The sequence below is a fragment of the Brassica oleracea genome, chromosome C8 (genome assembly GCF_000695525.1).
Source record: "Brassica oleracea var. oleracea cultivar TO1000 chromosome C8, BOL, whole genome shotgun sequence".
NCBI classification, from domain to species: Eukaryota; Viridiplantae; Streptophyta; class Magnoliopsida; order Brassicales; family Brassicaceae; genus Brassica; species Brassica oleracea.
In genome coordinates this window covers 41,402,043-41,429,175 of record NC_027755.1, presented here as the reverse complement: position 1 = coordinate 41,429,175, position 27,133 = coordinate 41,402,043, and the positions used below count along the sequence as shown (strand labels likewise).

The following is a 27,133-nucleotide window of genomic DNA, read 5'->3' as shown; positions in this document are numbered from 1 at the left end:
AAAATGGTAATCTTACATATGTTTAATGTAGTTTTTCTATTTTTTATGTTGTATGTTTACATATTATTTTTTAAAATTAAAAATGTAAAATGGTAATCTTACATATGTTTAATGTAGTATTTCTATTTTTTATGTTGTATGTTTACATATTATTTATTATTTTTGAAATTATATATAATGTTTTTTTACAAAATAGTAATATTACATTATGGAGATAAGCCGTCTTTTTTTAGTGAAAATGGTAATCTTACATATGTTTAATGTAGTTTTTCCATTTTTTTTTATGTTGTATGTTTACATATTATTGTTATTTTTAAATGTAAAATGGTAATCTTACATATGTTTAATGTAGTATTTCTATTTTTTATGTTGTATGTTTACATATATTTATTATTTTCGAAATTATATATAATGTTTTTTGTTTTTTTCTATAAAAAGGTAATGCTACATTATGGAGATAAGCCGTTTTTTTTTAAGTGAAAAATGGTAATTTTACATATGTTTAATGTAGTTTTTACATTTTTTATACTGTATGTTTACATATTATTTATAATTTTCGAAAATTAGTAATATTAAAATATAAAACTATATTTTATGCCACGTATCATCTTTCTGGCGAAATTTTTTTCGCTGATGTGGACGCTCTGTGGAGCCTCAAAAGGTCCATTTTATTAGTATAGTATAGATTACCAGATTACCATATACAAAGCAGGATATATAAACACATGGAGTAATATATACAGATTGTCTACGTATGCGTTTCCTCGCAAAATTATAGGAAATACCGAAATAGGATACTTCTCATTAGTCAATATTAAAACAGGAGTAGTCTTAAAACATGAGTTATAATACATTAAAAAGCGGACCATTAGATGATAATACTGTTGTTTGACAATTGTTTAATTAGGACAGATGTGAGTATAATCTTCAACACTTAATATTTATTTAGATTAAAATATTGTAGTAATTTGAGTGTACCAAACATAACATGACATATGCATATAGATCACAACGAGCGCATATTGGTTTGTTAGCATATACCCGTTTGAGCACCAACAAATAACTTTGAAATAATAAAATTTAAAATGTATATCAAAAAGAAACTTTGGACTGATAAATATTCTTTTAAGTTTAAAGTAGTCTCTTGATTTGCCATTGGCTAAGATCTTCACATTTCCCACGTCTATTTAAAGCTTCACAACGACCCAAACTTAAATCACAACCCCCCAAAACGGAAAATATCACAGAAAAAAAAAACTAGAGAACCGTTTATCCATAATGTTTTCCCTGAAGATGGGAACCGAGGTAGAAAATTTGTGGGTCTTTGCTCTTGCATCAAAATTTAATCTTTTCATGCAAGACCATTTTGTTTATTTTCTTGTCGCCATAGCCATCACTTGGTTTACCTTAAGCATCGTATTTTGGTCTGTACCGGGTGGACCGGCTTGGGGAAGATACTTCTTCACTCGTCGGTTTACTCCCTACTTTAACCGAAAAAACAAGAATGTTATTCCTGGTCCAAGAGGCTTTCCCCTCGTGGGAAGCATGAGCCTAAGGTCAAGCCATGTGGCTCATCAGCGCATAGCGGATGTGGCTGCGATGAATAACGCCAAACGGCTCATGGCGTTTAGTCTCGGTGATACTAAGGTGATAGTGACGTGTCATCCTGAAGTGGCAAAGGAAATATTGAACAGTTCGGTTTTTGCTGACCGGCCTGTTGACGAGACCGCTTACGGTTTGATGTTTAACCGAGCCATGGGATTTGCTCCAAATGGTACTTACTGGCGCATGCTACGTCGGTTAGGTTCGAACCATCTTTTCAACCCGAAGCAAATCAAACGCTCGGAGGAGCAGAGGCGAGTGATCGCGACTCGGATGGTGAATGCGTTTACAAGTAACGCTGGAAACGTGTTTGGAGTGCGTGACTTGCTCAAAACGGCGTCGCTATGCAACATGATGGGTTTAGTTTTCGGGAAAGAGTATGAATTAGAGACTAATAACAACGTGGAATCGGAATACTTGAAGGGTTTGGTTGAAGAAGGGTACGATCTTCTCGGTACTCTGAATTGGACCGACCATCTTCCTTGGTTAGCTGGTCTAGACTTCCAGCAAATCCGGTTTAGCTGCTCTCAGCTTGTACCGAAAGTAAATCAGTTATTGAGCCGAATCATCCATGAACACCGGACTGCTACGTGTAATTTTCTGGACGTGTTACATTCTCTTCAAGGTTCCGAAAAATTATCAGAATCTGATATGGTTGCTGTTCTTTGGGTAAGTATAAGTTGGTTTATATTATCAAAAATATACAGAAAATCAAGATTAATGAATATTAATGTTTAAAATATTTGGTCCCGTTAGGAAATGATATTTAGGGGCACGGACACGGTGGCTGTTTTGATGGAGTGGGTGCTAGCGAGGATTGTGATGCATCCTAAAGTTCAATCAACGGTCCACGATGAGCTTGACCAAGTGGTTGGCAGATCCAGAGCCGTTGACGAGTCTGACCTTCCATCTCTCACGTATCTAACAGCTATGATTAAAGAAGTCTTGAGGCTGCATCCACCGGGCCCACTTCTCTCTTGGGCACGTCTGTCAATAACAGACACCACCGTAGACGGATATCACGTGCCGGCTGGGACAACCGCGATGGTCAACATGTGGGCTATAGCACGTGACCCGCATGTGTGGGAGAATCCTTTGGAGTTTAAGCCTGAGAGGTTCGTGGCTAAAGAGGGTGAAGCTGAGTTCTCTGTTTTCGGGTCGGATCTGAGGTTGGCACCGTTCGGGTCAGGTAAGAGAGTTTGTCCGGGAAAGAACTTGGGACTTACGACAGTGACGTTTTGGGTTGCGACGCTCTTGCATGAATTTGAGTGGCTTCCAAGTGTCAACGCTAACCCTCCGGATCTCTCCGAGGTTTTGAGGCTGTCGTGCGAGATGGCTTGTCCTCTCGTCGTTGACGTACGCCCGAGGCGTAAGACAGCATAAGCTTTTGGCTTGGTCAATGCTTCCAAAAATTATGGGCCATTAAAAATCATGTATATTAAATAAAACTCTAAAAAACAAATATATGTATTCAAAGAGCGAAATATATAGATTCGCCCATATTTTATAGCTTGAGTAGAATATATTATGTACTTGTATTATATGAAATAAAATACCATATGCTGCATGTGTGTTTACGTAATAATGATGCGTATATAATAGTCTATTGTTGTTAATTATTAACCCTATTTGGACTTCGAATCATTTGTGTTTATCGGTGATGAACCAGTACAATTTTTGTTTTTGTTTATCGTTGGTATTAATTAGTGGTTTATGTAAAATCACAACTTAAGTCTGTTATTCTTAAAATATCATCCTAGGAATCATTCCACTTAGCTAAAATAAAGTATACTACACTTTGCGTGTGGATCGAGTTAGCTTATCAGTTAACTTCTTCGTACTCCCTCCGTTCCATATTAAGTGTCGTTTTAGATAATTTTTTTCGTTACAAAATAAGTGTCGTTTTCGATTTTCAATGCAAAATTTATTAATTTTATGCAAAATTTATTTTTCTATTGGTTGAAATATGGTTAGGTGTATAGGTAATAGTGTTTTTTATAGGAAATGTACAAAATTAATTATTTCATTAATCCGTGTGCCGAAATCTAAAACGACACTTATAATTAAATAGAGAGAGTATTTAATTAAATCCTACTCCGAATCGTCTAGACATCCTTAACTTGCTAGGAAATTTCTTATCAGTCAAGAGATATAACGATTTTATCTAATGAAACAAAGCATCTGGTTGAGCTATGCTCGTTAATTATACCTATTAATATAATAGGTGTCATCGTCGAGTATTCAATTCAGTTAGTGTTTATGACTGGTTTCTGACTGTTCGATAGCGTGATGTCATCAACTTGTGTTATGGACTTATCACTTATGAACGTCAACCATTATTGTTTAGTTTCTGACCAATGCGTTAGGGTTCTTACATCAGTTTGTTTTATATATCTAAACATTTTGGAAACTACATGTTTTTGGTTTAAAAATTATTATGAGAATGAAAAATTCAGTCAAAAAAATTTATTATTAAGAATGCAATTTGTTTGAAATTTCAACGTATTATTCAAATTAACTTTCAACCAAATAATGGGAATGAATGATTCATTGAACTTCGAATCGTTCGAGACTCACTATATTGGTTTTGTGTGATTCATGTTGTTAAATGTTAATCATTTCGCTTTAGAAATTAGAGAATAGTAGTATCTGTTTAAACATATTCTATTGCGAATCGTTTCTCTACTGACGCTCTCAAGTGTTTTGGTAACACCGATCTTGTCCCCTCAGGCCCTCACCCATCAGTGGTTTCATTTACGAATCAGCAGTTGGTACGGTAGTCCTAACCGAATTAGGTTTTTTTCTCGACTGGTTCATCCCCAACTGAAATAGGATAAAGCCCAGTTTCCTTTTTCATAATCTCCCTATACGTCCAATTAGAAATAAGTTATGCTCTTTATTACATATGGGCTTCTTGCTTTCAAATTTCACATGGAAGAATTTTAACCAAAAAATTACCATAACTATTTTCCATATCATAATGCTGTTTTTGCATTTCAACTTAATTTTTGTCTTTGAACAGCTGGTTGGGTGTTGATGATCTCTCTCCCCTAATTTCTCTCAATAAAATGAAATATTCAGTGTAAAAAACAAAAAATACCATCGTATGTGAAAAATGGCAGAAACTATAAGCTTATATATTATTTAGTAAAAAGCTATATAAATTTAGCCATGAGTATTCTATACCGTGAATGCATCACATAAACTAATAAAAGAGTATAAATTAGACTAATGAAAATAGTTTGCATGTTAATTTTTCTATGCTAGTTAACAAGAAAATTACAATAGTCTCATGTTAATTAGACTAGCTAATGCAAATATGAAATAGTTTGAACCAAAATGTGTCATTAAGTCATATATTCTCATTTGCACTCGCTTACAAATTGACTCTTTTTTTTGCTTACAAATTGACATTGAGCATGAAGAATACAGTAGTGACTTCTTTTGTCTTTCTCAAACAAACAACTTCTCCCCCTTCAAAACAAAAACAAAAAACAAAAACAAAAATAAAAATAAAAACAAAGAAAAACTTATTTTGTATGCTTTTGAAAGAAAAAAATCTGTATGCTACCACAAACTATTTGGAATTAAAAACTTTTGTGTGTTTACAACTGTTGGTCAAACTTGCTCAGTCAGATTTATAAGAGGTCTCGAAAAGTCAAATCAGAATACAATTTCCCGTGACGTGATACATAGACAAGATTTATAAGAGGTCTCGAAAAGGCTATATGCTATATAAATTTTCAATAGCAAAGCTATTTATATTGTCGACCAAAAAAAGCTATTTATATTGTTCTTTAAATTTCAAGCAGGATCATCCTTTTCCTCTTATATATTCACATTAAACAAAGAAAAAAAATATTAGAACCAAGTGTTATTTGTATATTACAAAATTAATTTACTATTCCAAATAAATTTTCTCTGGATTTAGACTTTTAAACCTCATACGGGTCGTTAGTTTTTTTGGTGAGGGACCAATCGTTCAACTGTAGATTATATATTAGCCAAAATGCACAGTGAGGGTCTAATCTTGATGTTTTCCTAAATGAACTTTTTTGTTAACACAATGAACTTTAGTGCCTGCACTGGATATACAATTATTAAATGAATGCCATTATAGACTCATATAGCTGGTGAAGAGCTACGAGACAAACATGCCTCAAAGCATGACTGCCCTTTATATTTATTACGTTCCTAATTACAATGCTACATAGATAAAGTCGTAGCCAGACCTGTATTCTCCGTCGAAATAAATACTTCTACTAAATATAATATGTCTCAGAACGTATATATGCTTGAATAGCAATAAACTTCGGGTAAAGACTATAATTTTTTCTATAACAACAATAAGAAATCTGAACCAAGTATTGTTGAAATATTTCATTGGATTTTTCTTAATCATGAGTCCATGACCATTAAAAAATTATTGATCAATTGATACATGAGCAATCGCAGTCTGGTCGAATATTTCGTGTATGTATTGATATGAACCGTCACTACATAAATAAATATTTCTTATTAGAATATCAATGACGCAAATGAGACGAGAGTAAGAAAAGAAGAACGTCCAAATCCTGATCAACGGAGCAACCAACGCATATAGTCTTCACTGTTAATCAGGATATAATATATATATATATATATATATATATATATATATATGATATCCATATCGTCCTCTCCGTTTGGCATTGATCATTATATTTACGCTTAATTGTTAAATAGTTAATTTAACTCACTCTTCACAAGATGGCTTAATGCATAAATGATGTTTAGCACATGGATATATATGGTTTAGATGGTACTGGTAAACTAATCAAATTTGAGGATATAATGATATTTTAGTGAAAAATACCCACGCCATATAGGAACAACAACATGTCTTCACGTAGTAAACAACTCTCCGAATACGTCCAACTAGCTTAAACCTAATTCTACTTATTGTATTGCACATATAATTAAACCGTACTTAATTCAAAACACTTAATTAAAAATTTAAAACTAATGGTTTTATATTTCAAATTTTCAAAATGTTTACAATTAATGAAGTTGGTAGGGTACCTATAAAGTGATACAAAATTAAATTGTAAATATTTGGTTTCCTAACTGGTCATTCTCATTTACCCAACTACTCTTCTGACTAACTTCCCTTGCCTTCTTTACTTCGCAATTCAATATACAATATCGCCTATATATATGCACGTATACAATTATATTTCGCAATTCAAGTCTAAAAATTAACTTAGATTATCCCTCTTAATTAACTACGCGCATGTAAAACATTTTAGAGACATTAATTCCAGTTTTTAAATATCGAATAATTACATGATAAACCAGCTAGCACTTACCTTTAAGAAGAGACGGTTTATACTTTCATAATTATTATAAATACTAGTCGAATTTAAGGAAAAAAGGATTAATCTAGGAAAACAGTAAATTTAGAAAAATAAATAAATAAGAAAATAGTTTACTCAGCTATGAAATTTTGTCGTCACAATGATATTTAATTTTGCAAACATAATCAGAATCAGGAAAATAGTACGCTAGTCCATCAATTAGTTATATTAATCAGAATCGGTATACTTAAGCGAAAGTAAATTTATTTTTTTGCATAGTAAAACGTGTGTATATTCAAAAATATATGCATTTACTGCTTTGATATTTATAATAGTATTTCCTTTTTGAAAGCTAGGGTTTAGGAATGACGACCTGTTTCTGTTGTGTCTTATTAAAAGGCCTTCTCCTCCGCCACTCATCATTCCCTCATCATAACACCATCATCACCATTCACCCACCTCTCTCTCTCTCTCTCTCTCTCTCCCTCCTCTTTTTTTCTCTCTCTAGAACAAAATTTGAGAATCTGCTAAATATTGTGACTATTATCATGAGAGTTAAGCTATTTCAGTTGAGGGGAATGTTGTCTGGACCGAGGATATTATATATACACACGTACATATATATGTTGATACAAGTGATCGATCATATATAATATGTATAGAGAGTATTCTCGGACCAGGCTTCATCCCCCCTAACATGTTATTGCCTTGATCACCAGATATTATTAACTCCTAGCTTTGCTAATTACTTGCAAAGTTACTATTAAGAGTTCTACACATTGTCGATTCCCCTTTTCTTGGCTTTTGTTTCGTATCTTTGAATTTCTATATAGTATTATTTATGTATTTTGAAAAAAAACAATTTTTCATATGTATTTATATACGAATGTCATATGTAAAGGATTGAAGCATATGTACACTATCAAATATCTAAGTTAGACCGCTATTTTTTGTTGTAGTTTCTTTGTTTTTCACTACCACATGCCGATTTCTTTGTTAATATATGAGTTGAAAAAGCAGACTTTCGTTGTTACATTCTTATCTTAGATCAATGTTTTCTAATTTTTCTGGCTGATTTTTGAATATGAATAAAGCAAAATTATTAGAAGGAAAAGTTGAATCTTCATTTAAAGAAACAAAACTACCAGTTTACTGATTATGTACGTGATATTATAACTACGATTAACAAAAGAAGTAATAATTGTTAAGAATGATGAATTTCCAACCTAAAATCAATTGATGATAACTAGATTGATAGATCTATCTTGTATATTAAATAAAATCCCTTACAATTTACTTTTGACTATAATAATTAACTAGACCTCGATCCGTGCAACTGCGCGGATTTTTGTTTTCATTTACTTTTATGTAAATATTTTGTTTTCAATTCTAAATTGGTATATATCATAATCTATGTGTCTATCAATTTTTAAAACATAATAAGTTTACGGTATATTTTTTCATTAAATAGATTGTTTTAGACTTTCACAAGTATTTGTATCTTCTTCTATATATATATTTTCGGATTATTGTTTCATTATTAGAATCATAACTATATCTATAAAGATTAGTAAAATATTGTTTTATTGTCATATTCAAAGATATTGTAACATTTCACAAATTTAGAAAGTTATTTAAAATTAAAATTTTCGCTTCATAGATTTATATTATCGAGTAAATAATTAAACATTTAGTTTTTGTTTAATTTTTAAAATAAACTATATAGTTTAAAATTTGTTTTCATTGGTTTAAGGTAGTAAAGATTAATCATTGTTAGATAATGTGATTTTTGTTATTTAAATTTTTTTTTTATAATTTTAAAAGTTAACATCGACAAATATTTAAATAATTAACATATGAAGGTATAGTATTACAACATTAAATTATATCTATTTAATTTATATTATCTATAAATCGAATGGATCATCTATTGTTTAAATCCAATTATTGATAGCCCAATAAAAAAATTTTGTAGGCCCAAAATTTTAATGATAAAATTAGAGATTAAATGTAACATGACTTCTTAGTAATATGTCCATTGGGTCCATTTTAAAAAAAAATCACACATGAATTAATCAAGATTGTGAATTCTGTTTTAATATATAAAATATAAGATAATAATAAGGTGTGAACTCGAGCAAGACCAAAAGTTTTGTTTGTTTCTTTCGGCTACTATTTTTTTAAGAAAAAATAGTTTGGATGTTTCTTCATGTGTAATTTAAATCAAAGATATTTTAATTGACAATATCAACGATTCTCCAATGGCAAATGTTTGACAAAATAGCATTTCAAAAAAGAAAATTGCAAACTAGGAATTATTCGAGTGTTCAAATTACCATATTGTAACATTAACATCAATTTGGAGCTAATTTCATCATAACTTAGATACGATCTTAATAAGTTTCTTTTAAAAACCCTCTGGTGATTACTCCAGAAACTGTCTCTAACAAAGAATGGTGAAAGTCCAAAGCTTAGCCAGCTGTTGCTCCGGTCATGAATACAATTAGCCATCAGGATTCAGGAATTCGTCGGCATGAAAATCAATGATTATCAGCATAAGAAGAACAATGAAATATATATATTCTAAACCAAATCCGAACTTGAACTAGATAATACAAATACCATTACAACACGGACTGTGGAACCACAGTCTATATTCTGTTGTAACTCAAGAAAATTAACTAATGCAAAAGACATTTTTGAGTCGTCTCATAAGAAAGCACAAGTCCTCCTAGTTATAAACAATGCAACAACGCTTCTTTGGATCTTTTCATTTGCCATCATCTTTTCCTTGTCCATCTGCTCCATCTTGCTTTCCACCTCTAAGCCCCACTGTCAGTCAAGAAAGAAACGATTATGTGAGTAAACTACATGAAGCTACAACATAATAAGAAAGATAAATAACCAATCCATTCAATGATAATGATTGAGAATTGTCATAAACGCAAAGGGTTACCGTTTGCAGCGGTTCCTCCAAGAGAGGTTTCTGGTTGTTGTTGCTGCATCTGATGCTGCATCCCATTGTTGTTGTTGATAGCCATTGGTCGCATCCCCATGTGTCCTTGCATAGCCTGTTGATGCATATGCTGCTGTTGCGGATCCTGAAGCTGGTGTGGGCTACCAAACTGCAAAGGACCTCTCGGAGGGAAGATACCAGCGGGTGGTGCTTGTTGAGCCATCCCTGAAGCTTGTGGGTGTTGCATAAAGTAGCTCGGCGGTTGCATCCCAGGATGCGGTGCCCCCATCTAACAGCAGTAAAGTAATCAGATATACTATGTTAATGATGATTCCAAATGACTTTTTATCAAAGACAACGAACCTGGGAAGCCATAGCTGGTGGTGGTGTAGCTCCAGCGGTAGATGGAGGAGGTTGAGCATCAGCAATAGCAGCGAGGTACATTAAGTTCTTCTGGAGAAGAGCTTGGTACCTGAAAGTATCATTTTCAGATTCCATTACTGTTGAAGAAAGAGATACACAAAGGAGATAGAGAGAGACTTACTGTGCACACTCTGCAAGCTTGCCAAGATTCTGATTTTCCATGATTGCCATTATCAGCTTCTTGTTCTCCTCAAGGTACTGAATTTAATTAAAGACAAGGAGAGATGAAGTATAAAAACACAACAACAAAACCCACCAAGGCATCTAACCTCATCAATGTCCAAAATCTAATTCTAAAGTTCAATAATCATATCAAAGCACCAAGGGAAGACCCAGCTTTTGTAAATAGATTCCTCCTATCTGAGTAATAATTTGACGAAGAAAGCTCCAAAGATGGATACTTTCAGACAAATTAATTGACTCGAATCACAAGAAGACAATTGATTTAACTAACTCAATTAAAGACAGAGAGAGAGAACTGAAGGAAGGAAGAAACCTTTTGGATCTGTTCGGTGGTGATGTTAGTTGGCGGCATCGAAGGAGCCATCGGAAACATTTGCGGAGGCTGCTGCTGCTGCTGCTGCATCTTCGCCCAATCCCCCAAAAACCCTCGAGATGAAGCGCAAACGAAATGACTCTTCAGCAATTATTATAAAGATTATCCTTCACTTGGATTCCTCTAGAGAGAAGGGGCTCTCCTGCGATTTTATTACCAAAAATGTCTCCACTTTCCTTTTTCAATAAATAAACTAATATAGCAAGACCCTTTTGGGCCTTGAGATTCAACCTCTAAGGCCCATGGGCTACCGAACAAATTACATTTGCTTCTGCCTGCTGGCCCAGCTAAAGGTCCTTGATATTTATTTTTCATACACAAGTAACAACAACGGCACAAGTATGAACTGAACTGGTTTGTCGGAAAAAGCTGGTAATTTATTCGCTTAAACCTTAAAAACACTATACTTTGACCGGTGCGCTCGCACGGATGTTTGTTCATGTTTATGTTCTTGTTATAGATTCATAAATTTTGACAGTTGTGTATTTTGCTCAATGTCTTTAACGTCTATTTATGAACTATGAGATTATATTTTTCTTTTATTGTGATTTTATTCATTTTACTTCGTAAAGTAAAAATTAAATTGTGAAATATTATAGTTTCTTTTTTGTGGGTTTTATGAAATTATACTATTAATATTGGGATTTAAAGTTGAATATTTTTTGAAAAATACATTATTTAGACAGAAACATAAAAAATAATAAAAGCAAGTTACGAAAAAAAAATTCAAAAACAAATACAGCTTTTTTCAAATTTTATTTAGCCAACGTAATTTAAATTATTGAATTGGGCTATTTTGTTATCATTAAAAATTTGGTACATCATATTTTGTCTATAGTAGATATTTTAACCTGAATGCCCGTGTATCTTTTTGGGGAAAAAAAAAGCTTAACCTTCTAAGGACATGAAAAGCAAAAGGGTTCACCATCAACTAACAGATATTTAGAGCTACCTCTGCGTATATGTGACGGAAGAAGTGTACATAGTTCCCTCACAACTGTTGCACGAGCAAAAATGTTACTTTCAGGTCTTTCAGCTCTACCACATGTTGCACCTGATGAACAATACCAATTCATTGTTGACGTATGCAGCAGCCATGTTGATCAATTGCTAGCCGGAAACAGTTTTGAGCTGAAACTTTAGTATAATAATTCTGAAAAGAACAAAAACAAAGTGGATAAAAGAAAGAGTGTCATATTCTAAGACAATACCTATTTGGAAAAGAATGACTCAGAGTCCATCATGTCTACCTTAACTTGTACCACAAGCAATACAATTACCATGTTCAGACTGCTAAAGAACATAGCATACAGAGATTGGGGGTGTTTTCCGTCGTATGACTTCTTACAGAAAATCATGAACTTAGGAAGACAGACACTGCAACATTAAAGAGGAACTTGAAACATCAAGCTGATATACTTTGACTATATTCCTTCAACTTAAAATTTCGAATAAGACAGCCCTTTAAAACAAACAAACAAAGATGAAAACTTACTCTACGGCCATAAAGAAAGATTCAGCACATTAATACATTCTAATAACCAACTTAACTGTTAAGATAGATCCTATAACTAACAAAGAGCAACCATATAGTATGAAAATACTTCCAGAACTTAAGCAGAGTATTGAGAATGAGATGCTTACTCGTTTCCGCGAGAGATGAAACTTATTAAATCATTGCATAATCACATGTTTAGCATTGTTTCTCCTTGTAAATGTAACTACTTCCATGCTTACAGCTCTGACTACCAGCATAATTTGTTCTTCGGAACAAACAAACCTCAATAGCGACTGTACCTAATGGATTCTGACAATGCCAAAAAGAAAGAACTTTACCAAATAAAAACACTTGAGAATAAAAGCAAGTGAAATTTCACACACATTTTTTTTTGCTTCGTCTTTCCTATAGTGCCAAACACGACGTAATCAAGCTCAGTGATACCATATCTCAGATCTTAAGATTAAAAAAAAACAGAGGAATGATTGATGAAATACCTATGAAGGAAGGAATGATGCCATCTTCCATGGTAGTTATCTCATCAATCAATCAAACGTATTGACGTGCCGGTAAGCCTCACAGTTAAGATATCGTTTCCGAAGCATCTGATGTTGGAACCGCTTCGGCGGCAGACTTTTTTAACTTCAACAAAGTGAGTCAATGGTGACTTAATTTTCCGGCTTAGCTGTGATTGATATGTTTACGAACGATTTATATAAATACCTTTAATGAAATCTCTCTGTTTAGGTTTAATACCTTTAATAAAACTACTGTGTTTTAATCCAATGGCATAAGTATGTAATTATTGAGGAAAACTCAGGGGTATTTTCTATTTGTATTCCCCTTTTAATAAATTAGATTTAATAGATGAGATATGTTGATCACAAAGAAAAAACCTTAAAAACATACATAAATATTCTAGTTGATATTAATTGATAATATATCATTTAATTCCAAATTATTAACCACAGTTTAACGAAAAAGTCAAACGTTTGGTTTTATATCACGATCTTGATTTGATTTAGGTCATGATTCACGCCGTCACCGTCGTCGTCGCATAGATCGGAGACCAAAACGGAGATGGAGAGGAAGGCAGGAGTGACGAGGAAGATGAGTCCCACAGGAACCATCCAAAGATTAGAATTTGTGGGATGGTATTTGTAAACCCAATATGTTAGAAATAATCCTGCGAATATAACCACGATCACTGAGTATAATAAGAACACCATTGACGACATACTCTTCTTCTTCTCCTTCCAAGTCTTCTCATCTGTCTTCTTCATATTCGTGTTCGTGTTGCTTCCGTGTTTCATTTTCTAGGTGAAGTGAAAGGAAAGAGGTGAGATGACGATAGCTGTAATATTTTTTAGAGTGTATAAGTATATATATACAGTCGTGTTTCAGTTCGTGTATGCTGGTTTAGAAAATTATAATTTCAAATTCAGACCCGATGATCATATGGTTTGCGTCAATTTTTCTTTGGCTCTATTTTTTATTTCTTCTTTTCTTTGTTTTAGTAAATGTTACCTAAAACTCGATTGGATATTTACACCTATTTTTGAGGCAGGTACAACCAGGGGCGGACCGATCAGGTAATAGAGAGGTGTGGCACCGGTGGATCTTTCATATTTTACAAAGTTTATCTTCGCAATTGGCTCTATTTAAAAAGGGGTTTATGTCTTCTTTCTTTGATTTAGTAAACGGTACCAAAAACTCGTTTGGATATTATCGACGTAAAACCCCGGTTTAGTTTGGTCAATGTATATATTCAATAAAATGCACTTCTAACACGTATTATGTTTAGCTTCTACAGAATACAGAAAACTAAGGATTTTGGAAAACATTTTTAAAATTTTAATATTATTTGAGGTATTTTTATTATATGCTCCAAGTTATAATTTCTGTTACGAGGCGAAAAGAAACGTGAGAGAGGAAGGGCGAACACAGTGCCGTGTGGTGCAAGTAGAGTTACGTATTTTTACATGCACAATATAATTTGAAGGCATTATATATGCGCTTTATAAAATCTTATTGACACGTTAGGTCTTTTTTCAAAATAAGAAACACAATCTGAGCCGGTTCTATTATTTATACGTATGAATATCTGAGTTATTCTTGGGTTCACCCCCTAGGGTGAACCTTTAGGTTCACCAACCAATAGAAAATTATCATTTTAAATCTAGTATCTTTTAATTAAGGAAACCAAATAACTTGGCAAATTATATTATTTTTTCAAAATAAAATTTAAAAATAAATAAAAATAATATATAAAAAACGAATTTAAAAAAAAAAAAGGTTGTCAACAAAACACTAAACCCAAAACTCTAAATCTTTGGATAAATCCTAAACCCTTAGATAAATCATAAACTCTAAATCAAAAACACTAAACTCTAAACCCTAAACCCTTGAGTGTTTTAGTGTTTAATGTTTTTTATTTAGAATCTAGGATTTATCCAAGAGGGGTTTAGGGTTTAGGATTTAGGATTTAGTGTTTTGCTGACAATTTTTTTTTTTGTATTTACTACTATTTTTTTTTATTTTTTTATTTTTTTTCTTTTAAAAAAGTAATATAACTTGACAATATTTTGCTTCTTTTTTAAAAAAATATCAAATATGAAATAACAAAATACTATTAGTTAGTGAAGTCTTTTTGAAATTATGAAATGAAATTAAATTTCAAAAGAATACACGAAAATTTTGATTTTTTTTCTTACAATTATGGTATGTCTAGACGAGCAGTGGCAGAACAATTAACTTGTGATTTACTCATTCCGTTTCATATTAAGTGTCGTTGTAGAGAAATTGTTTCGTTACAAAATAAATGTCGTTTTCGATTTTCAATGCAAAATTTATTAATTTTATTCAGTAATTTATTTTTCTATTGGTTGAAATATGGTTAGGTGTATAGGTAATTGTTTTTTTATATAGAAGAATATCTAACTTCATTACTAAAAATGTAAGTAGTAAACTCGGAAGCAAACTGTGTGAGTAAACGGTTAGGTCCTTCGACCACTTGTATTATCTCTTTGTTTTGTCTAGTCTGACATTTTTATTTGTAATATATATACAAGAACACACTAAACATGCAAAACTTTTAATGGAAAATAAAATCATAGAGTAGGATTCCAACTAAATATCAATTCCAACTAAGGATATCGATATTTTCAATAAAGAATTTCATACAAACGTTTTTTTAAGAATCACCCACAGTTTTCGTTTTTTCCCCTTAACATATTGCACTTGCAAGTATAATCTTTTTTATTCGGCCCTAAATTTCAACCTACGAAACTGTTAATGGCCTGTTTATATGGGCCAAGAGTTAGTAACATGGTGTCTTTTTCTAACAAGTTAGTAACAGGGTATATGTCCGGTCTAGTGCAAAAAACCAAATATTGTTTTTAAATTAAACTAAAACTTGGATTGAAGAAGTTCAATTTGATAACCAAATGCAATGGCTTTCATGTGATGATGGTGACGTGATATTATTGTACCGACTTTGAGAAGAAAAAAAACATAAGAACCTAAAAATACTCAATTATTGGATGAGGGGTTTACTCTGTATTATTTCTTCTTCTTTTTAAGTACTGTGAATTATTTATCTTTCTAAGACGTAAAAAAATTTAGAAAACTATTATATCGGTATTATTATTAGATATGCAATATACTAATCTACAGCCTGTTACTCTTTTCTGCGTTTTTTTGCTATATTTTAAATTTACAATTAAAAAAATTCAAACGAATATAGAAGATAAATAAAGATAAAGAAGAAACTTTTTGAAAAATAAAAATAAGAGAAATAAAACATTATCACATTCTGTGTCATCTGATTTTATCAGGATGGATTTATGTGAATGTGAGGTTCACAGTTGCCTTTACTGACATGGAAAGATCAACATACTTCAATCATCTATATATTTTTATATTAACATTCTTGTATAGGAATCAAATCTATGACCATAACATAAATGTTTGCATTTAAAAAAGAAGTTGTAGAAATTGCAGCTTTACCAATCAAATTTGATCTAATGTATAGAAATAATTGACAAAAAAACTCTTACAAAAAGAACATTGGACGTTGAAATTCAGAATGCTATGAAGCAAAAAAATAAATAAAAAAGAACATGGAAAAGATTAGTGTCTGAGCCTCACAAAATACACCATATCCACATATATTAAAAATAAAATAACTTCCATATGTAATCCAAAATTCAGAATGTCTGAGCCTCACAAAACACACCCCAAAAAAAACAAAGAAGGAAGTTTCATAGGGAGGAATGAGAGTGTCCATAGGTCCCATACACGGGAAGGACGCGGAACAGAGAACAATGTTTTGCATGTGGGACCTAGATACCGCTCGTGAATCCCACTCTCCCTATTACCTCTCTCGCTCGTCCGTTTATATTCCCACCATCCATCTATCCACTAGAAATAGAGAGGGAGAAAGAATCGTCCCGTTGAGATTTGTTTAGTCTTTTTGAGATCTGAAACGTTAAAGCCTCTACTATTCCTACGGATATATTGTGAGTTTCTTAACATAAGCGAAGAAAGAAGAAAATGAGCGGGAGTAGAAAGAAGACAACGCCGGCAAGCCGGACGCGAGTGGGGAACTACGAGATGGGACGAACTCTAGGCGAAGGAAGCTTCGCTAAGGTCAAATACGCAAGGAACACCGTCACTGGAGATCTAGCCGCTATCAAAATTCTCGACCGAGATAAGATTCTCCGCCACAAAATGGTCGAACAGGTTCGCACGTAAATATGTGTTTAATAATACGAAAGCATGCACGTGTTTTGGATTTGTTTTCTAACCTATATTCGAGTGAATAATTATATTTAAGTTCGTGATTAGGACATGTCCGAGGTATGTGTGTTGGTGGTGAAGGTTAATGATTATCTAAAGTTTAACTAATATTTTCAAACACTCCAGATAAATAAATAGATTCGAATATATTGGAGTTTTCTGCTTATAAGTTATACGGATTTGGAGATCTTTGAATCTATCGTAGTACGCAATGATCAAAACAATGGTGGCATGGATATGGTTTTGAAGTAGAGTAGCTTTCTTTCTTTTTAAATTGGTTCTTATATCGGAGGAAAAAATAGTGTTATGACCAAGATCTTGAAGATATATACGTCTATTTTTCTTGGTGCAGCTTAAAAGAGAAATAGCTACAATGAAACTGATTAAACATCCAAATGTGGTCGAAATCATTGAGGTAAGAAAAAGCTAATAAACTTTTAATCTTATTTGACCTCTCGATATGTGTTAATAACCTTACCGTGTAAACCCTCTCTGTGTGGTGATGGTGTGGGCAGGTTATGGCGAGCAAAACTAAGATCTATATTGTTCTTGAGCTGGTCAACGGAGGTGAACTATTTGATAAAATCGTAAGACACCGATCCATTACTCTTCCACCCTGTTTGATCTTTGCCGCTGCAAGTTCTGACTTCTCACGTTTTTGAATAAGTTTGTCATTTAAATTAAATCTTGAAGCATAACCGAGAGAGTGCTAGATTTTGTTGTCACGAAAGATTAAAAATATAGAGTTCCAACCTGTAAGACGCTAAAAGAAACCATAACTTAGAGTTTCTACCGTTCTTTTATTTTTCCTCTCCACGAATGGTATCTGTTTTCCTGTGTTCCTATACTAATGCAATTCTTGGATTTGAACCATACAATAGGCCCAACAGGGGAAACTAAAGGAGGATGAAGCTCGGAGTTATTTTCATCAGCTCATAAATGCTGTGGATTATTGCCACAGTCGAGGGGTCTACCACAGAGATCTCAAGGTCTTTATTTGGTTGCGCTCTTCTTTTATCTGATATTCATAATTTTTTCAAGTTTCTCAACCTATATATGTTGCTTGTTTCAGCCTGAAAATCTTATCCTTGATGCAAATGGGATTTTAAAAGTTTCTGATTTTGGGCTAAGCGCGTTTTCACTACAAGTTCGGGTAAATCATTTGATTTATCAATTGGATTCCATGGCCAATTGGAAATTAATTTGTGAAATGAACAACATATCACTTTGTTTTTTTATAAGCACCATTCTCTTGAATGCAGGGAGATGGTTTGCTTCACACTGCTTGTGGAACGCCGAACTATGTTGCTCCTGAGGTAGATACCTAAAGTTTCAGCACTTAAAAATCTAAGCATACTAAGTGTTTTAGGATATATAATGATCGACCAAAATAATATACGAAGTATTTTAGAATATATACAATGATCTACCAAAATTATTTACTAAGTGTATTAGGATATATATATTAAAGCTTCTACCGCATTTTTGGGGGTTTGAGAGTAGGTTCTGTCGGACAAAGGCTACGACGGTGCAGCAGCAGACGTCTGGTCCTGTGGTATTATTCTATTTGTGCTCATGGCTGGTTACTTGCCTTTTGATGAGCCAAATCTCATGACATTATACAAACGTGTACGTGAAAAGATTTATCTTCCTCTGCTTTGTACTATTTTGTAAGTACTATTCTAATCTCATCTTTGGTTTTACTTCAGATATGCAAAGCTGAGTTCAGCTGCCCATCATGGTTCTCGCCCGGTGCCAAGGAAGTCATTAAGCGTATTCTTGATCCCAGTCCTATAACCGTAAGACTTAGTTGTGATGCTGTAAACTAAAGATCAAATGGTCTAAACTGTTCAAGAGCTTACCAAACACGGTTTCCTCGAAATGCAGAGAATAAGTATTGCAGAATTACTAGAAGATGAATGGTTCAAGCAAGGGTACAAGCCACCGTCGTTTGATCAAGATGATGAAGACATAACCATTGATGATGTGGATGCTGCTTTCAGTAACTCCAAGGTACATATTCTAGTGCGGTTAAGTTAAGCCAGTGTATTTAGTCAACTGATAATAACTCTTTCATGTTGCTACTATAGGAGTCTCTTGTAACAGAGAAGAAGGCGAAACCAGAATCCATGAACGCTTTTGAACTTATCTCTAGCTCAAACAGTCTTGAAAACTTGTTCGAAAAGCAAGCCGTACGAACCTTTTTACTACATGCAATTTTTTGGATTATTTTGTATAAAATCATGAATATGTTTTCTAATTGTTTTGGTTATGGAATTTTTAGCAACTTGTGAAGAAAGAGACACGGTTTACTTCTCAACGACCTGCGAGCGAAATAATGTCCAAAATGGAAGAAACCGCAAAGCCATTAGGCTTCAACGTCCGTAAAGACAAGTACAAGGTTTGTTCGTATTCTTGATTTTGTCTGTGTTATTGAATTATTTTATTTGTGGCTTCGTTGAAGATTGTTATATAAATTCGCAGATAAAAATGAAAGGAGACAAAAGTGGTCGTAAAGGTCAGCTCTCAGTTGCTACAGAGGTAAACAGAACATATAAAATAGAAATGATAACGTCCCGGTAAAGTTGGGGTTTATTTATCAGTACCTGGTATACAATGATTTATTCGGTTTAACAGGTGTTTGAAGTGGCGCCATCGTTGCATGTAGTAGAGCTTAGGAAAACCGGCGGTGATACCCTCGAGTTTCACAAGGTATGTTTTTCAGTTTAATCTTCATGGACCGGTTAGCATCTCTAATTATTTTTTTAATTGGGATTATGTAAATCTGGTTTGCAGTTCTACAAAAACTTCTCATCTGGATTAAAGGATGTAGTATGGAATACTGATGGAGCACCTGAAGAACATAAAGCTTAATAAGTTAATAGCAAGTTGTTCTATTCGAAACAAAATATAATAAATCATGAAAGATAGTTGAATGGTTGACACTGTATTATGAAGCTTCAAAGATTGACAACCAAAAAATAAAGGAAACCCCTAGTAGTGGGCTATAAACGTAGAGATATCCACATGCAATCTTCCACAAAAAATGGCTTGGCTCACTTTGAGTCAACTTAAAAGTGGTCAAGTCCAGAAAATGAAGATATTGTTTTTTTTTTTTTTATGAATATATTGTTTTCGTCGTCAAAACTCGGGAATTTCACTACTATTTGATTACAGTTGAAACCACTTCATTGGCTACGCTTTAAAATGACACGGTATCCATCGAAGTATGGAAGAATATATAATGATAGTAGAAGTTTTCTAAAGAAAAAAACAAGAGATAGAAATTACAGTGCCAATTAGATTCGAATTTATTATGGATTTTCAACCTAAAACCAACGAGTGATAAATAAGTGGTAAATAGATTGGTAATAATTCTTTATATATTATTTAATGTCTTTTATAATTTACGAAGTATGGTACGTTATCCCTAATAATCAACCCTCATTTACATGGATTAATATCCATATATGATATACCAATCCTGATTAAATTATATAAATATTAAAAAAAACAATTGGTAACGTTTTGCCGTGGTGCTTAAATAAGGTTATATGCAAGGATTTGCTTTTCTTAATTTCAGTTGTCAAACTTTATAACTTAATTAATCATTTGGTACTTTGAAGTTTGAAGGGTACTTAGAGCATGTTTATCCCTAGAAACCCACATGGTTTTTTAAGTACACTTTATTAACTATTTAATAAATAAATTGTAGTTAAGGACCTTAGTTAATAAACACCTAATTTTTGAGCTACAATGATAGTTTCTTAATTTTGGGTTTCTTAAAAAAAAAATTAAACAGAGAATGAAACATATACAAGAAACAGAGAATGTTAAAACATAACATGATAGACCAAAGACACTCGTTTTTTACATGACACATTTCTAATGTAAAACTATAACAAGCATTCATCACAAGCACATCCTCTAACCATAACCTAACAAGTATTTATTACCTAACTACTATCCAGCCGATATGAATTAAAATGATATCAAGGTTTCCACACTTACCTCACCGACAGTTTCAACTTTGAAGTTGTGGTTGCACACTTTCAAAATGATCCAAAGCCATTCGACCAAGGAATCTCTGGAGCAGAGAGAAGACTTTCTCTCACAGTTTGCATAGCCATCTCTAATACAAAAAAAAACTGAAGAAAATGACAAGAAGTCACGATTTGATGCTGCAAAGATGAAAGATCTGTTTCCGTGGAAGATAAACCAGAGAAGAAGAAAGAAAAGAAGTCAACAAAGTAAAGAGCTTCGATGTGAAATCTTTGTCGAGTTTCAGACCAAAGTGAGAAGAATTGTAAGAGAAGGGTAAGGACTTTGGGATTGGGTATTACGTAAAACCACACGAGTGTGGAAACCCGTAAGTGAATCATCGTAAAGAGACAAGCTTTTTGAGATAAGGCAGAGAAACTGATATCTTGTAACGAGCCAAACGCTGGACAACACTGGACAAGAGTCCCAGATAGGAAACAAACTCTAAAACGAAGGTTGAGTAACAAACAAGTCAAAACTCCAAATGTTGGCTAATATCAAACACACTAACTGTTGGATCACTTGTTGTACATCCTGAACTTGATACCAACTGTTGAGTTTACAAACATCAGTTAATGGTACAAGAAAAAGATGATCAAAAGATTCAAAACACACTTCCCTGTCGCAATTAACTTAAAGAACATGACTACAAAAGAGTTATAATGTCACCATTATGTCTGGTAGAGACAAAGCCAATGCAGAAAGATGTTCCTTGTTGTCCTGTTGAATTGAAAACCACCAAAAAACTATTATCACCTCATTAAGGTAATCAGCATCCAAAACAAAAACTATATCCAGTCATAACCAATAAACACAGAAAGAGTAAAAGCTATTCCCACCTCATTAAGGTAATCAGCGTCCAAATCATGTTGTGCTCTTCTGACGGTGAACACGAGATATCGGAGGAGTCGCCGTGAGTTGCCGACAGAGTCGCTTCCTTTATCGGTTTCGATCGTTGTTCTGAGGGAGAAGACGAGAGAGCACGGAGGAGCCGCCGCGACGACCGAGAGAGTCGTCGCCCCTCGTGGGTTTCGATCGCTCTTCTCACGGAGAGAAGATGGAGGAGACGGCGTGACTTGCCGACAGAGTCTCTGTCGTCCTCCATGGTGGGTTTCGAGTGCTGGTCTGACGGAGAACACAGACGAGACGCGGTGACTGACAGAGTCGTCGATCGTCTCTGATGGAGAAGCCGAGAGAAGACAAGGAAACAAAATAAAAGAAAAAAAAATCTGGTGCCTTTTCTTTGCTGATACGTGCTTATGAAACCCCATTAAAATCGGTTCCCAAAATCCCCAATTAAGAATCGGTTCCCAAAATCCCCAATTAAGAATCGGTAACCTACTTTATAATTAATTCTGATTTAATTAAATCACCTATTTTCCTTAAGAAACCAGTTAAGGATCTGGGATAAACATGGTCTTACTGATAGTAGTGTGCAATGGTACTGCATCAAACCCTTTTCAGCTTGTTTTATGGATTCGATGTCGTTTATTTATATAGAGACCATTTATTTACGTTAGTCCTTTTCATACAATGTAGATAGGAGTATATATATTATTTATTTATACATTGATGGCGGTCTGGTTTCTAGTTAGTTGGTATTAAGCCGCCCAACATTAACTGTTCGTTTATGTTCTACACATGGGCACTAGTCCACCATTTATTATTACCATTTTTCCATTTTAGTTCGCAAATTAAGTAGTTTTATAAGATATTTACCTCTGTTCCCGAAAGTAAGATATTTTAGATTTTTTTCTTGTTCCACAAAGATTGATTTTCTATATTTTTAAGGTACTTTTTTATACTTTTGAGGAATATTAATTGAGAATATTTGAATTGATTAAATTTCATTGGTGGAAAGTTATTGAAAAGCGTATAATAAAGTAAAAAATAAATTAAATTATAAATATTTATTAAATTCTTAATAACCGTGCATACTCTAGAAAATCTTACTTTGAGGAAGAGAGAGAGTATTGCACTAGGAGGTCTATATATGTTTTATAACTACAACATTTTGGCTCCTATTACGCTCATCAAGTTTGACCTCGATTACTAATTTTTTATAGAATACAGAATTACTCGTATAGGCTATGAATGTAGTGCACTTAAAAAGCAGGAGAAACACAGGAGAATTGGTCTGCAGTCTTATCTGCATTTTATTATCCATTCATCGATAAAATACAGAACATAAATTAAATAATAAAAAATGTACTGAACTGCTTTGCAGATCAATTATAATGTATAAACAGTTCTCCTGCAAACATAGCAAAAACGTAGGTGGCCAAAAACAGGTGCCCGATGAGTTTATTTTCTCTTTTTTTTTCTTCTTTAAATACTACACCCAACTTCCTTACTTTTATTATAAACCAGAAAATTCTATTATACTTTTATAAACACTTATATATATTTAATTGACATATTCATAAATTTAACATAATTTTTGTAAAAAGAATTTACACATTAATTTGTATTCTATAAAAAAAAGATTCAAAAATTCAAGGAGTATTTTTAGTTAGTTCATTAAATAAAGAATAAAAAATTAGGATGTTAAAAATAACATATACATATTTATCTTCTATTTAATTAGTTTGTAATTTTATATTTTTATATAAAGTAGTTTGATGAATTCATGCATATTATTTGATATGACAATATATATTTTACTCGCATATATTTTAATTTAAATATTATTTTACAGTCACTTTCGGGTAAGAATTTCAGATATTTCGGATTATTTTGGATATTTCGGATAAAACTATCTAGATAGTTTCTGATAATTTCGGGTAGTTCGGATACATTATAATAATTTAGTTATTCTCAACTATTTTCGGATGTTTTTAACAGATCTTTAAATTAAAAATATATATGTAGTTATATTATATGTATATATAATTAATATTTTTATATATTCGGGTACCCATTCGGTTCTCGGTTCGGTTTGGTTATTTCGAATATAGAAATATAGGAACCGTTCAGTTATTTGAGGGTTTTGGTCCGATTCCGGTTCGGTTCCAATTTGATTTTTCAGTTCCGTTTTTTTTTTGTCCAGGCCTATACAAACCCATTCAGATACTGTTTTACATTTTGGACTTGGTACGAGTCAATTTTTCGGTTCGGGTTCGGTTTAAAATTCAGGTTAAGGATTTTATGTCCTGTCCTAATTAACGTCTTTGGATCTTAATTAAATTTTAATTTGGACTATAAAATAATTAAAGGGAAAAGGAATACTCTTTGTCATTTTAATAATTTTTATATAATTTTTAAGTTACAATATATTTATTAGAATGATATATTTTTTGTTTTACGGTTTTTTTGTTGTAATTGTGTTTACCTTTTATATAAGTTTTAAACTTTCTTTGTATTTATTAAATTAATAAAAAAATCATTGATAATAATTTGTATTTCTGTTTTAGATATTTAATTTACAAAATTATTTTTAACATTTGGTTAAATACACTAATTCGATAAATTAGCTTAACCAGTTAGATCTGCATTTGTTCTGCATGATCTGCTTGATCTGCATTTATTCTGCTTGATCTGTGTTTTAGGTTTGATCTGCGTTTTTCTTGATCTGCGTACCATTCGAAGCCATAGTGATAAACTATTTGAGCTCTTCACTGATCAATTGTCCATTGTTTGCATATCATTATATTAATGATATATACATGGACATAAACCTAGATTAATAGCATTTGGTGAAATGTATCATTCTAGTATTGAAGATAGAGAGTTGGTACGTCCTGTCGACATGTGTTTCATGCGGTAATCACGATTCATCCAAACGGTGTAGTCGGCTTTTGTCTTTAGTTTTTCTTTTCTGTTTACCAATCTGTGAGAGTATTTATGTCTTGTTTTTATTCGTGAAAATCGATCAACAGGAATTTTTTTTAGTTAAAGGGGTTATTATGTTTCTTAGACCACGATTAATCCGGAGTTCTTAGAGTGAAGTTCTTAGCGGAAGTTAAGAAACTGTTTCTTAACTTCCGCTAAAAATTTTATCCTAAGAACCATGGGTTAATCATGCACTTAGATGCTACGAATAAGACTTTTTTTTTCCGGTAAAACTACGAATGGTGTAACTTATGATTTCACACGTAGTACGAAAGATACTATATATATAAGCAAAACAGAAGATACTCATAACTTAGAGCATGATTAATGGGGAGAGCTGGTTCTTAGATTTTTTAGTTAAAAATTAAAAGACAGTTTCTTATATTATGTTAAGAACTCTACCTTAAGAACCCCGCATTAATCATGCTTTTAAGTCACATGCATGCAAAATAATTTTTTTGATTGTTAGAGCGTGATTAATGAGGATTTTTAGCGGAGTATAAAAAACGAGTTGGTCCTTAGTTTTTTTAGTTAAAAGGTAAGAGACGGTTTTTTATATTCCACTAAGAGCATGATTATTGGGGGGTTCTTAAGGTGAAGTTTTTAGCGGAATATAAGAACTCGTCTCTTAACTTTTAACTAAAAAAACTAAGAACCAGTTTTTAAAACTCTTATTTAAGAGCCAGTTTTTATTTTTTTAGTTAAAAGTTAAGAGGCGGATTCCTATATTCCGCTAAGAAACCCACCTTAAGAACTCCCAAATAATCATGCTCTAAGAACTCTATCCAAACAACCCCACTTAATCACGCTTTTTTTTTGATCAACAACAACCTTTATATTAGAAACTTGGTTCAGGCCTGAAGAGTGGCCGGTTTAATACAAAGTGCAGATTTAGCTAGCGAGTCAGCCGCAGAGTTCTGCTCTCGCGGAATAAAGGAAAGCAGAAAAAACATAAAACGGGAAGATAGATACTCGATATCCATTAAAACTCCATAGAGCTCCATTGGAAATTTCTTCGAGTTGACTGCTCTAACGAGCACTTGAGAGTCGGATCGCATCCAGACGTTAGGGAGGTTAGCAGCGTGTGCTGCACGGATTGCTTCCCGTAGGGCCAAAGCCTCTGCGAGGAGTGGTGACGAGACAAAAGAAGAAGCAGAGGAGCCCGACACTTGTGGCGAGGTAGTGGTGTTGCCTAGAATCCATCCCAGGCCTGCCCGCTTAGTGGTTGTAGTCCAAGCTGCGTCAGAGTTACAGAGCGCTGTCTCCGGTGGAAAGGATATAGATGGTAGGTAGGAAGAAGCTCGTGGTGGAGAGTCGGGTTTTTTATCCTGAGCCAGCATCCATTCCCTCGCATTGCATAAGGCGTTTGTTACAATAGAGATGGCTGGCGATGTTCTGTTCTCGAAGAGAAGCCGATTCCTAGCAGTCCAGATATTCCAGCATAGCCAAGAGAAGAAATCAGATGCAATACCCGAAGGGGGAAGACAGACCAGTCTCGAGGCTGCGGTGAGGGCGCTGTGAACTGAGGTAGAGCTGGTGAAGTCCGGGTTCGGTTTGATGGGGGCTAGGGCCCATACTTGTTGGGCAAAAGGACATTCGAAGATAAGATGGACTCCTGTTTCAGTGCCTCCGCAGTGAGGGCAGTTGGTGTTAGTCATCATGCCTCTTGCTTGTAGGTTTGCTCCAAGCGGGAGAGCTCCTTGCGCTAATTTCCAGAGAAACAGCTTGAGTTTTGGCGATGTATCCACTGCCCAGATAGCTTTGCTCTAATTAAAGGGGGCCATAGGTAACTGATGGGCTTGTCCTCTGGTGTCTTCTATCAAGGAGTAGTAGCCAGAGCGTACACTATATATACCATCCTTAGATCCATGCCAGCAAAATATATCCTCCATATTATGGGCGCTTGGGCGGATCAGATAGATTAGGTGAGCTACCTGCGGGCATGTTGCTTCGATCTTTGTGTGATTCCACTCATTTGAACCTCTAATCATAAGGTCTGCAACAACAAGGTCTCTGTCGATCTCTCTTGGTGGGCCAAGAATCCTCATATCCTCGGAGCTGGATAACCACGAATTAGACCAAACTTTCGT

General features: G+C 33.6%; 4 protein-coding genes across 4 annotated transcripts; 2 read left to right on the top strand and 2 right to left on the bottom strand.

Moving 5' to 3' along the window:
• Positions 1 to 1,232: 1,232 nt before the first annotated feature.
• Positions 1,233 to 3,169, top strand: LOC106310151 (cytochrome P450 78A6-like). The gene is made up of 2 exons (XM_013747360.1): positions 1,233 to 2,271; positions 2,359 to 3,169. Exons 1-2 carry the CDS (start codon positions 1,279 to 1,281, stop codon positions 2,983 to 2,985), a joined length of 1,620 nt encoding a protein of 539 aa, XP_013602814.1. The 5' UTR covers positions 1,233 to 1,278; the 3' UTR covers positions 2,986 to 3,169.
• A 6,344-nt stretch (positions 3,170 to 9,513) lies between these two features.
• LOC106309598 (GRF1-interacting factor 2-like) lies at positions 9,514 to 11,046 on the bottom strand. Its single transcript, XM_013746653.1, has 5 exons — positions 10,814 to 11,046; positions 10,439 to 10,515; positions 10,258 to 10,366; positions 9,895 to 10,183; positions 9,514 to 9,770 (listed from the first exon to the last, which is right to left on the bottom strand). Exons 1-5 carry the CDS (start codon positions 10,901 to 10,903, stop codon positions 9,709 to 9,711), a joined length of 627 nt encoding a protein of 208 aa, XP_013602107.1. The 5' UTR covers positions 10,904 to 11,046; the 3' UTR covers positions 9,514 to 9,708.
• Positions 11,047 to 16,690: 5,644 nt separating this feature from the next.
• On the top strand, positions 16,691 to 20,191 carry LOC106312205 (CBL-interacting serine/threonine-protein kinase 9-like). Its single transcript, XM_013749624.1, has 14 exons — positions 16,691 to 17,114; positions 17,524 to 17,586; positions 17,687 to 17,758; positions 18,053 to 18,160; positions 18,244 to 18,324; positions 18,434 to 18,487; positions 18,675 to 18,800; positions 18,881 to 18,970; positions 19,059 to 19,184; positions 19,262 to 19,363; positions 19,456 to 19,572; positions 19,656 to 19,712; positions 19,809 to 19,883; positions 19,968 to 20,191. The coding sequence occupies exons 1-14, from the start codon at positions 16,926 to 16,928 to the stop codon at positions 20,043 to 20,045; spliced, it is 1,338 nt and encodes a 445-aa protein (XP_013605078.1). The 5' UTR covers positions 16,691 to 16,925; the 3' UTR covers positions 20,046 to 20,191.
• Positions 20,192 to 20,926: 735 nt separating this feature from the next.
• Positions 20,927 to 22,658, bottom strand: LOC106312206. The gene is made up of 2 exons (XM_013749625.1): positions 22,052 to 22,658; positions 20,927 to 21,932 (listed from the first exon to the last, which is right to left on the bottom strand). Exons 1-2 carry the CDS (start codon positions 22,481 to 22,483, stop codon positions 21,870 to 21,872), a joined length of 495 nt encoding a protein of 164 aa, XP_013605079.1. The 5' UTR covers positions 22,484 to 22,658; the 3' UTR covers positions 20,927 to 21,869.
• Positions 22,659 to 27,133: the final 4,475 nt, after the last annotated feature.